Consider the following 13,027-nt stretch of genomic DNA (forward strand, 5'->3'; position numbering starts at 1 on the left):
CGACTTTAGCGATATGGGCCTGTAATTCGGCGGACTACTCCGTGTGCTCCTGTTCCAGTGAGCAGTACTGTACTCGCAGCTTCCCCCGCCTGCAACACGAACCCAGACCAGTCAGCTCTGCTCCGCCTAGGGTACTGCGGAACGGGTTCTGCGGTGGCGGGACGTGCTGACCTGCTGCCTAACAGACTTTTTTATCTGCCTGACCTCCGCTGGCGGGTCCAGACTGCTGCACCATTCTGTCTCCCTGCAAACTTGCCAGACACCGTCTGGCCGCCGAATCGATAGCCCGCTCCCCAACTCCCACAGAGTTCATTGCACCACTTTTGTCTCAATTCATTTACACTGCGTGGCACTTTAGTTACAAGTGGAGGCCATCAAGTGCTTACGGTGGTGGTGGAAGAGGAGGAGGACATAACTGAGAACTTCAAGGAACAGAAATATATATGCAATTTTGTCATATGATGACATGTTGGAGACCGTGGCTGTTTTTGAAGACAAATGTTGATGGTGTAATGACAGCAACCAGCCAAAAATTTACTTTGAGTTTCTTTATTCAAAGGAAACCGTTACCGGTTTCGAATCGTTGCGATTCATCATCAGACGGTTTACACGCTTTCTTTCTGACATTTGGTATATATATATATATATATATATATATATATATATATAATTTCAGTCCGCGCTATACTCACATTTCTCGGATATCTAGCGCGCCTGCGTTCCATGATGTGGGATGTCAGGTCGCCTCGAGCTTTTAAGCAAAATAGTTTTATTTAAATGCACCGAAGTTACATCTGTGTCGAAACTTAGTTTTTCGGGTAACAATAGGTGCGGCAATGAAAGTGGCGAGTTGGAAATCTCCACCAGCGATAGAATTTTTTTCGCAGAGACATGTAAGATATACAGCATGGGTTCACAACGCTTGCAATTTAAAATCTACATCTACACGGGTATTCTACGAATCACGCTTAGGTGCCTGGCACAGGTTTTATTGAACCACCTTCACAGTGATTCTGTTATTCCACTCTCGAACAGAGCGCGGGAAAAAGCGAACACCTATACTTTCCGCGCGAGCTCTGATTTCCTGTATGTTATGATGATCATTCTCCCTAAGTAGGCCGGCGTCAACGAGATATTTTCGCATTCGGAGGAGAAAGTTGGCGACTAAAATTTCGTGAGAAGATCCCGCCGCAACGAGCAACGCCTTTTCTTTAATGATGTCCACCCCAAATCCAGTATCATGTCCACGACTTTCCCCTATTTCTCGATAATGCAAAATGTGTTGCCCTTCTTTGAACTTTCTCGATGTACTCCGTTAATCTTATCTGGTAAGAATCCCGCACCGTGCAGCAGTACCCCAAAAAGATGACATAAGCGTAGAGAAGGCAGTCTCTTTAGTAGGTGTGTTGCATCTTCTAAGTGTTCCGTCAAAAATCGCACTCTTTGCTTCGTCTTCCCCACAACGTTTCCTATGTGTTCTTTCAAACTTAAACTGCTCGAAATTGTAATTCCTAGGTACTTAACTGAACTTGCGGCTCTCAGACTTTATAGAATTATCGAGTAACCGAAGTTTAATTTATATTTTTTGGCACTCGTGTGGATGATCTCACTTTTCATTATTTAGATTCAATTGCCCATTTTTGCGCAATACAGATATCTTGCCTAAATTTTTTTGCAGTCGTTTTTGATCTTCTAATGACTTTACCAGACGATAAACGACAGCATCATCTTCAAATAACATTGATGGCTCCTCAGATTGTCTCCTAAGCCACTTACGTAGGTACCGAACAACTGTAGGTCTACAGCGCTACCTTGAGGAACGACAGAAACCCTGTCCATTTTATTCGATGATTGTTCCGTCAGTTACTACAAACTGTAAACTCTGGCAGGAAATCACGAATCCAGTCGCGTAACTGAGGCGATATTCCGTAAGCAGCAAACTTGACTGCAAGCTGCTTGTGAGGTACGGTGTCAAAAGCCTTCTGGAAATCTAAGAATATGGAATCAATTTGAATCTCTTGTCGATACCAACCAACACTTCGTATAAGTAAAGAGTTAGTTGTGTTGCACAAGAACGATGTTTTCTAAACCCGTGTTGGCTGTGTGTCAATAGACTTTTTGTCTTCGAGGTAATTCGTGATGTTCGAACACAATATTTGTTCCAAAATTCTGATTCATATCGACGTTAATGATGTGGGTCTGTAATTTACTGGATTACTCTGACTCTCTTTAAACTGGAATCACGTAGGTGACCGCCAGCTCCTTTCACATACACTTCAGCTCTTTTATGGAAGTTAAGATATCACATCTTGCAGGACTGAAACTGGGATTCGATTAATTTTCTTCCTAATTTGGTCCTTCGGTTCCTGGATAGTGTGAGGTGGGTCACACTGGAGGGTATGAGATTTCAAATAACCATAGATGAAGGAATCACACGCTGAAAGGCTGGGAATCTGGGAAGCCAGGAAATATCCCCGTTCTTAGAGATGTTAATGGAATGCCGCGAGGTATGGCATCGGGCCCCGTCTTCTTTGAGGAATATGTTTGCAGCTACATTTTTACATGTCGTAGCTTAAGTCGTTCAGACAGTGTGTTTGATATTTTCTACCTGCGCCGAACAGTCTTCCCACCGACACGTCACAAACTTTACGGCCTGATTGGTTGATTTGAGGGAGGGGGACCAAACAGCGAAGTCATCGGTCCCAGCCCGGCATTTGTCTGAAGAGTTTTAGTGAAATCACGGAAAATCTAAATGAGGATGGCCGCACACGGGTTTGAACCATCGTCCTCCCGAATACAAGTCCAGTGTGCTAACCACATCGCCGCCTCGCTCGGCTTTGCGATCCGATGTTTCCACACGTTCGTAATTGGACTATTAAGAGGAGAACGACTGTCAGTGTAGACTAATATTCCTGCGTCCACATTTCAACACCTAACCTCCTGCAAAGGTAAAAGTAAGCATTAATAGCTAATTCATGCCACATACTAGGAGGTACTCACTAACCTAAAAATGTAGACTTGTAATAGCTGTAATTATTAGTCTGCAAAAGGCAAATACCCACGCAATGTTTTTCAGTACACAGTCCTCAGTCGTCGATAGAAATATCTACGCTTATACACATTACACCACGTATACTGCGGTGCCTGGAAATATTGTGCGTCTGTGGACATTGACAATATCCTCGACTGTCTCTCGCCTGATACACAGACCACGGAAGTAACTTTTAGGTTTGTTGTCGTGGGAAAACGAGTTCAGAGCAAGACTAAAGAGCGTTATTAGACTGCATCGAAATAGGTAAGTCACTGCTGGGTGTTGGCGTTGTAGGATGTTAGGTGAGATCAGCACAAAAACAGTAAAGTTAAAAACGATTAATCGTACGATTTGTTACTCAGAAAATATAGGAATATGCCACGAAGAAAAATGTTTTTATAGAAAAGTTAATTATGCAAAGTTTTGAATAAAATTGTTTAGATATTTATCTATCAGTAATATTCCGATATGATTTCGTAATAGAACACATGTGTATATATTATTGGGCTAGTGGCATGCATGTATGTGTCTTACTCAGCCAACCTCTGACGTTTTATTCTGGCCCAACCCAACTAGTTGGCTTCAACCTCTTCTCTCATGTGCAAACCTGGTAATACGTGGAGGAAACGAAAATTAACAATGTATATTAAATGTGTTCCAAGTCATTCGGTTCAAATGGCTCTGAGCACTATGAAACTTACCTTCTGAGGTCATCAGTCCCCTAGAATTTAGAACTACTTAAACCTAACTAATCTGAAGACATCACACACATCCTTGCCCGAGGCAAGATTCGAACCTGCGATGGTAGCGGAAGTACGGTTCCAAACTGTAGCGCCTAGAACCGCTCGGCCTCCCCGGCCGGCCAAGCCATTCAGAGTTTGGCGTATGTCCATATGAAGTTTTCGCCTTCCAATGGTGGTTTCTGTTGTATCCCTGAATATTGAGCAATTGAATATTGATGAATCCTATAATTCTCGTAGTCCGACAGCTCATCACCTGCCACGGTTGAATCCAACAGAGCAAATGCAGGTAGTTTATTTATGTTATGGGCACTTGCTGTCACAGAGGAGACCACGCACTCTCGATTACCGCGGTATAGTTGCCAGCGACCTGCAGCCATTCATGACTGATGTTGTCTGCACTTAACAGCACCTTTTCGAATTTAATTTCGTGCTTTAGAGGAAACCCCCAGACGGCGATAGAGATTATCGTTGAAACATTTGAGTTTTATCCACATTTTATGCGCCAAGTTTCCGAAGAACTTTTTACCCAAAGATTCCCCAAGAAGACTTCATAGCCATTGCAATGTAGTCCATTCCACGAGACAAACTTTCTCAAGTGGTCTGAAGAGACCAATAATAAAATGCAAGTTGTGTATGGCGATCATACTTGTCACGAATCAAACCTGTCGTGCATATCTGATGCCCTGTTTCAGAGAGCCATGGCCAGTTCATCGTCATTACAGTTGTACATCTGGCGCCGTTGGTAGTGTGCAGCCTACCAGCTGCTTGCTTAATCTAACGAACAAATAACTGCAGCTGTTTGCGCCATGTGTGTCAACAGACCGCTAATCACAATTCTGGTTATCACTGAATATTTTTCTGCACATTAACCTAGCGCACTGATGTACTACAGACTTCCTCATACTGGTTTCCCCTACTTTTATCTATTTTCTTATCTACTTTCGAATTACTGGAAACGGGAAGGTGAAGTAATTCAGCGTATCAAGATCATATCTTTCATGTTTCACAAAAGCAGGAAAATGTGGAACTGATACCAAGAATGACGAATGCGGTGAGCATGTGAACTGAAAAACTGTGGCAATATTAAGCCGCTGATTCCGCTGCTGTATCTACCTGAACGCAACGGGAAGAACGGTCAGCACAGTAATTAGTGATATTACTGATGCGAAGTTTCGCCTTCGGAAAGAGTTGTTTTCCTTTACTGAATGTAAAGCGTCATTGTAACCTGACGAACTTTTAACAACGCGCAGAAAATCCAGGTACTTGCTCACAAACTTCACACAAATCCTACAGTGTCTGCGCGCAGAGTGTGAAAGCAACACTGCCCTCCAATCTTTCTGTAAACGGCTTAACGGCCTAGAATTTCCCCTGTAGCAAACAGCAACAGCACCGTTAGCAGACGTCTGAAGTGAGCCAGGAAAGCAGTAACAACGATCCATGGCATTCAGACCGCATACTTTGAAATGGCTATTTTGAAACCTTTCGTGGAGACTGTATCGCTGAGCTATCCGGCGGTCGCTATTAAACTCTCGAACTGATATTTCAGGTGATTCATATGGCTCTGAGCACTATGGGACTTAACTTCTGAGGTCATCAGTCCCATAGAACTTAGAACTACTTAAACCTAACTAACCTAAGGACATCAACACATCCATGCCCGAGGCAGGATTCGAACCTGCGACCGTAGCGGTCGCGCGGTTCCAGACTGCAGCGCCTAGAACCGCTCTGCCACTACGGCCGGCACTGATGTTGCCAATCATAATTCGTAGAATACTACTGAAAAAAAAAACGGCAATCTCAAATTGAAGAAATTTGCAAGGGAAATGAATCGTGTTTTGTGGACACCACGCCTTGCACCTAATATTTTTCCCGAACGAAATATCTTTCCACAGCTGCTCAAACTTAACAATTCAGCCTGTCAAAAAGATAGAACCAAAATATTAAGGTGTATGTGGATCACTTCAACTGCAGTTTGCAAATGCTCCAATTTTGGTTAGTAGCTGCGTTACACGAGCATGTGTTTGAATTCCGTCTAGCATAAACACATCATTAACGAACGGGAAGAGAAACCGAAGTGAGTCGGCTGCTCATCTTAATTTCGCAAGCGACCCAACAGCTCCATGTATTTAAATGCTGTGTCAGCACATAGCAGAGAACTTTTAGTTGGCTTTTCTGTATGATATCGTCTAAAGTATTCCATTTAATGTAAGTAACACTTTTTCAAACCCAGCTAATATTGTGATTTACATAAACTTTCAAGTAGAAGTAGATGCGACAGCAAATTTTGTGGGGGCATTAATACAATATTTCACTGTTAGGACGAAAAACTTTATACCAGCGTTTTACTTTTTTCTCTCTGAATCCAAACGTTGTGAACTTCGTTATATTTTACAATTACCAGTCGAAGCACAGAATATATTACAAATGTCATAAAATTCTGAACATAGTACTGTTCAGCAACGGTGATTATAAATAGATGATTTGAGAAAATCAGCGAACCAGATGCAGATGTAAAGGTTTATTAACAACCCTTGATCAGGGTTTCCACAGTTGAAAATTATCTCCTTCCGAAGTATATGGAAATACTGATGAAATTTTATACGTGTTAAATTTTGTAAAAGATCTAGGAGAAACTGTAATTTTGCGTAAGGAGGTTAAAGAGCGGAAATGAAACATGTAAAGAACTGGATATTTTTAGACACACTCAATTGCCATGGTAAGATGTTAAATGACCAGCTGCATCATGCTAATCTACAGTTTCTTTAAGGTTTTAAGCCGGTACTTCTGACCTGTTACCGTAGTTATAGTCCGTTGGTGGCCTCCACTTGTCAATAGTTCTCGTCTGATTTCTATTTTTCTTATTAAATATTTTCTCTCTTCTATTTATCCACCTTTCTACAGTGAATTCATTTTTAACGATTCCCCTTGTTCCTATATCTCACCTTCCCCCATTTTTCTACCTAAAATTTTTCTGTTCCTTTCCGATATAACATGGCATTGATAATCTACAATTTATCTGTTTGCTTTGAACGTATGTTTTCGAGCAGGAACGCCATCTACCGATGTTTCCTATTTCGCGCACACACTTTAATGTGAAGACTTACGCTTAGCCAGCTTTAATGGGAATGTTTATAATGGATTTTATTTGGTTTTACTGATGATCACATGGACCACGTCTCTTAACATGAGCAGCTTTTCTCTAATTTGTCGTCGTCTATGTGACATTTTACGTCTAAGTAATTTATGTTTATTACACTTTTATCCAGTCTGGGTTGTTTTGAGGGAGGAGACTAGACAGCGAGGTCATCGGTCTCATCGGATTAGAGAAAGACGGGGAAGGAAGTCGGCCGTGCCCTTTCAAAGGAACCATCCCGGGATTTGCCTGGAGCGATTTAAAGAAATCGCGGAAAACCTAAATCAGGATGGCCGGACGCGGGATTGAACCGTCGTCCTCCCGAATGAGAGTCCAGCTGCAACTTACGAACCACCACCTCGCTCGGTCTATCCAGTGGTTTTGTACATCCTTCACACCTTGATAATTCTTTACGATGGTGCATAAAATTCCCTCAATAGGTCCATATTCTCCTGAAGAACACAATTTTACAATTCTTGAAACCATGGCCAAGGGTTGTTAATGAACGTTTATACCTGCAACTGATTGGCTGACTTTCTCAAATCATTCAAATGTCATAGTCTGGAAGCATCCTGAAAAGTGCAATCCATTATTGGGAAAGCCCAAAAAGCCTTTCACATGAGCAAGGTGTGTGTCTCAGGCAAAGACTTACGTCCTTCAGGTGACAGATGGGGTGGAAGTCTACAGAACACGATTTGCTATAGAGTCTTTCTAGTGAAAGAAACAATGAATTGTAGTATGAGGGTCCAGGCACTCGGCACCAAATGTTGACTCGTGGTTACGTCAGCTGCTCTCTGCTTATCGGGCCCGCCTGTACACAAAGCAGCTGAATCTCCTGCCCTTGGCCCTGAGGAAGACCGTACCGCCTCCACACAGCTCAACGCTGCGTTGCACATAAGTATCATCAACCTAGTCTGATCACGACTGAATTAATTAAAGCCTCGACGTATTAACAAAGTCGGTCGTAAATGCAACAACAACCAGTTACTTTTGTTCGGTCACACTTGAGATAAACTACTACTATCACGTAATCGCTCCGCTTCGTGTGATTTTGACAATCTGAAGTGGAGCAGAGAAATAGCGAAAATTAAAGGAAAGTAGTAAGTGGACCATTTTATACACGATGCCGTGCTGAAACGAAGTGCCTCCGAACTTTAAAGTGAAAATTCTTAAAGCTTCTTACATGAAACAAATGTTATGAACATTCTCCATCTTTATTCTTCATGTCTACATACTTATTTCTCAACAGTCATCCTAGCGACGAACACATTTCTCTCTAAGAGAAACCTGCTTTTTGATACTGTATCTGCAAAATGTTTCACTTTTTAGACGGAGCAACAACCTCACCTCTGCACACAACACTATCTGGAAGTGAAACCCTTTAAGGCGTTCTTTAAGATTTGGAAACAGATGAAACTCGGATGGGGCCAAGCCGGGCTGTACGGAGGATGACCGATGACATTGAACCCAAGGCGTCGCATTGCAGCAGATGTCTAGCGCTCGTATATGCTCTGGCGGTGTCACGCTGAAGGAGAAAAGTGCTTCATCTGCGTGGACGAATATCGAGTTAGAAACTCGCACGCTGTCCTCACACACCGCCATGTTACACGCTACAATTCGGAGCCCTGTAGCGGCGGAGGCCTGCAGATATAAGAAAATAAAAGATTTTGAATGTTAATGACGTTTGTCTTATTTAAAAAGCTTCAAGAGTTTTCATGTTACTTTTCAGCATGCCCGCGGTATCTGCACACTTCAGCCACCACAGGCAACGAAGCTATTGCCGATTTTCATGGAATCGGCAAAAAACCGAAAGCTTAGAGAGGGGAGAAAGACCTGACTTTTTCCCGGAGATATCCCGCAAGAAAAAGCGAATATGTGGACGGAAATAAGTCTTTCAGAGTATCATTTGCACAAATAACAGTATCCTTACGAACATCATACTGCTTTGCCTTTGCCAAGAGAAAATCTGTACCACATTCTCCGCTACAACTTCTACTCTCCCAAGCTTGCTGTACAGACAGGTTTCACAATGCCATGGCGTTTCTCAGTGTCGAGGCTGTGTACTAATAAAATCTAACAGCATCACATGACCCATGAGCATCGGCAATTCTTACTTTGTACACGTCAGTTTATATGAAATATCTAACAAGTGTTTGACACTATGCATAAAAACCAATCACATGAAACATGTAATGCGTCATGCTTGTAGCCATCGTCTTCCGACTTACAAACATCATTGTCAGAAATGTGTACTTCATGTACAGTTCTTTGTGAAACACTACAGCGAAGAAGTACATCTGCGTGGACGAATATAGAGTTAGAAACTCGATATGAAAAATTGTGCACTTTGCACCAGAACAAAGACAAGGTACCCACCCGTAACATCGGCAGCGGAGCCATCTTCCAAGGTCTTGAGAAGCGCAACTTATTCCGAACGAGAAACTGCTCTCACGGATAGGGATAATTATCATGCAGACTCAAGGTATCTGTCTAGTACCACAGATTTACTTATAATGTCTGAAAACCTTGTAGAGATTCTAGAACTTACTAAAGAGAATAACCGAAAGGTTACTTCTGTTTCATTCACATCAACATTTTCATGCATTGTAGGACGCCCAATAACCGAAGTTTCATCGGCCTGAGAAAAGGTTTCCCAGGTGCCAGTTACACTGGATCACTTTTTCCCGTTCGACATGGTACGGAATTTGAATACCAGTCAAGATACTCTGTATGTACACGTTAATTTCCGCTTGTGAAGTTAATTTTACTGTATACTGCGCATATTCGAAAGACTTAAAAGTGTGTTCAGCAAACATTGTTCTTGGTTCTGCAGTCGTTCACCAACATTCCTTGCACAGATATTACAAGAGAAATGCTTTTTTCAAGTTTTTATTTATTAAATTAACTGGATTTTTGCATTAAAATCGCAAGATTTGAATAGAATTCATGGCAGTTCACCGCCCGAATATTTTGAAGTTATTTTTTCGTGGTTTGGTTTGATGAATATCTTCGCCCGCATCTCGTGGTCGTGCGGTAGCGTTCTCACTTCCCACGCCCGGGTTCGATTCCCGGCGGGGTCAGGGATTCTCTCTGCCTCGTGATGGCTGGCTGTTGTGTGATGTCCTTAGGTTAGTTAGGTTTAAGTAGTTCTAAGTTCTAGAGGACTGATGACCTAAGATGTTAAGTCCCATAGTGCTCAGAGCCATTTGAACCATTTGAATATCTTCAGATGGTTGGTCACAGCATACTAAGTCGGTAATCCGTTCTGTTAAATACAGCTAATACAGATTTCCTTACGATCTGCGCTCTTTAGTTTTCAACTTCAGGAGAAGTCTATTTGGTCGATATAAAGCTAATATTTGGCATCAAATTACTCAAATTGTAATCCAGTACTTTTAATTAATATTCAAGGGTTAGATTTACATTTCATTTTACGGTTCATTAAGCCGATCTAAACGCACAGTTGTCCTTCCACATCATCCTATCACAGCCTAAGCAAGGTAAGGCAGGCCAGGAAACCATTTATAATCCTATATCGCCTATCCCAATCCCTCCATCCAAATACAAGGAAACACTGCGCCAAATCCCACAAAATCATGACATTGCACGATTGCTCTGTTAGCGCAAACTTGTAATTCTGTAAATTTTACCTTAAGTGTAGTATCTAATAGTTCGAATACTGTATCTTCAGCAAGATAACTGCACACGTTATAATAATTGCCCGATAGCATACTATTTATTTTGTAGTTTGAAAATGTTGAATGCCTAACATAGAATTGACTCACCTTCTCACATAACCCGACATAACACAGCAGTCTGTCAAATCAACACCGGTTGGTTGGTTGATGTGCGGAAGGGGACCAAACAAAGACGTCATCGGTCCCATCGGATCAGGGAGGGATGGGGAAGGAAGTCTGCCGTGCCTTTCTCAAAGGAACCATTCCGGAATTTACCTGAAGCCATTTAGTGAAATTACAGAAAACCTAACTCAGGATAGCCGGACGCGGGTTTCAATCGTCGTCCTCCCGAATGGGAGTCTAGTGTGCTAACCACTGCGCCACCTCACTCGGTTTCATCACCGGGGAATACTCTTAGGTTTCTCTTTACTGTCTTGCAAACTTTTCATTTGTAAAAACTATTAGCATCTTTACAACACAAGGTATGCAGCGTTTCGCCGTTAGCTTAATCCACGAAATGTGAAGACTGCAGGCATAGTTTATTTCATTAAATTACACAGGTCGATCGCAAATAAGCTGTCTTAGAACCTCAGGGCCAAAGTGCAACTTGTAACATTATTTGTACACTGTAATCATCGAAAAAATAATACCGTCTTAATATGGTAGCATCAAAATTTACATCCATCAAGAGATGAATTATCTCGAGCGCAGAATGAACAAATGCAGCAATGTCCGTTCCCTGTGCAATAGAGAGCAGCTCTTCTGCTAAAGCATGCACTGTCGTCTAGTAGTCTACTATGGCAAATAGTATGGGCACGAACTGGGAGTTCAGTGACCTGAAGTGCAACACGGGCGGTCACAGGTTTGTTTGACGCATGGAGAGCGTCATTGAGATGCCGCAAGCGCTGACTGGGTTACGCTTTAACGATAACTCCCCCGCTAAACCCTTCAAACCAAGTGTCCACGAACCAATATTTAGTGAGGAATCGAGGAAATACTACAATCTCAGTACGTATCGCGAAGCGAGCAATTTGTCAGCCGGCTTACCTTGCTTCCAACCTGGTTACCGCACTGGCCAGCTTGCAAGTGCACGATCTCCCGCATGATGATTCAGTTGCGCAGACGAGACGCTGTTCAAGATCCAAGTCCTCTGCGGGCGACTGCCGGAGACCAACTGACAGTAGCAGACGCGCCGCCGAAGCAGCTGAGGGCAGGTCGGCAGCGGCGCCTCTAGCGGCGGGTGGCCGCAACCTGCGCGCCACGCCCTCCGGCTCGGCTACTGCTTGGGGTAGGCTGGCGACTGTGATGCGCACGCACTCAAACCATCTCACCGCTCTTCCACCTACTTCCTGCTGCGGCTGCTGCCGAAGGGCCTGCGCGTCATTGTGGATCCTGTTCCGAATATTTTTAGCTCCGCCGACAGCAGCTCGCCACTGTGATCACCCCTGAAAGAACAAGTGACTTAATGAGACTTACCCGTTTCCTTGTTTTGGCAGAGGAGAATCCCAATCAGATTCTAACATTCAACTTTCATAGATATATTCTTATCTTGCTGGTCCATGGCTTCATATACAGGGCAGCCAAATGAAAACGAGACAGATGGAAAAAGTAAGTAAACTGTTTATTTGTTCAAAAGTAATCGCCATAACTCTTAATACATTTATCCCACTGTGAGACAAGACGGTCACTGAGCCGTAGTAAAATTTGTTGTTTTGAAGAGCGCGCCGCAGCGCGTTGTGTGAAGCAGCCGCCCAGTCGCCCTCCGTTTCTGACGGTGGCGCCGCTGTGGTAGTCGTAGCTTTGATGTCACACTCTGGTGGAAAAGGGGAAAGGTTGCCTGTTCACGTGCATTTAAGGGGTGCTATGAGCTCTGTAGTGGTGAGTCAGTCAGTCAGTCGGAGGCAGTTGGTCAGCCAGGGCCGTCTGTCAGTCGGGGTCAGGCTAGGTCAGTCTCGCGTCACCAGTTGCTGGTCTGGCTCTCGTTTGCATTTGTACGGCAGTTAGTGTCTGTCTGTCGTCTGAGTGCTAGTATGTCTGTCGTTTGGATCAAACCTTAAAGCCAGAAAATGAGAGTTTTGCCACTCCGCCAGTAACAGAACTCAGCTAGTGGTCGCCCGGTCGGGGCTGAGTGTCTGCGCGTTAGGCCGCCAGTCTGCTCGAGTTGCTCGGGCAACGGTCATTGGCGGTTGGATTGGTCGGTTGGTTGGTCGCACACTGAGACACAAGATGACTTGTCCGCCTGGAGCGTCGGCGCATGTGAGGTCCCCACGTGAGTCCAGTGTCCGCGCCGTACAGCAAGGGGTAGTGGCTTCGCGGCCGACACGAGAACAACATCGGGCTGGCGGGGGCGCGCTGCACCGCCGTGAGACGGCAGATCGGAGCGTCTTCCTGCGTCCGTTGACGCGGCTGGCAGCGGACGGTTCGGGAAAGCGTTCTGGGGGTG

General features: G+C 43.8%; 1 protein-coding gene across 1 annotated transcript in view; it reads right to left on the reverse strand.

The window, feature by feature from the left end:
- LOC126092545 (tubulin beta chain-like) overlaps positions 1–11,788 on the reverse strand; it is a 92,707-nt gene extending 80,919 nt beyond the window's left edge. Inside the window, exon 1 of the mRNA XM_049908203.1 lies at positions 11,632–11,788. Within this exon, the coding sequence (XP_049764160.1) occupies positions 11,632–11,688 (57 nt within the window). The 5' untranslated portion in view covers positions 11,689–11,788. The remainder of the gene's footprint in view (positions 1–11,631) is intronic.
- Between the last annotated feature and the right edge of the window lie 1,239 nt (positions 11,789–13,027).

Source organism: Schistocerca cancellata, chromosome 7 (genome assembly GCF_023864275.1).
Source record: "Schistocerca cancellata isolate TAMUIC-IGC-003103 chromosome 7, iqSchCanc2.1, whole genome shotgun sequence".
In the NCBI taxonomy this organism is placed as follows: Eukaryota; Metazoa; Arthropoda; class Insecta; order Orthoptera; family Acrididae; genus Schistocerca; species Schistocerca cancellata.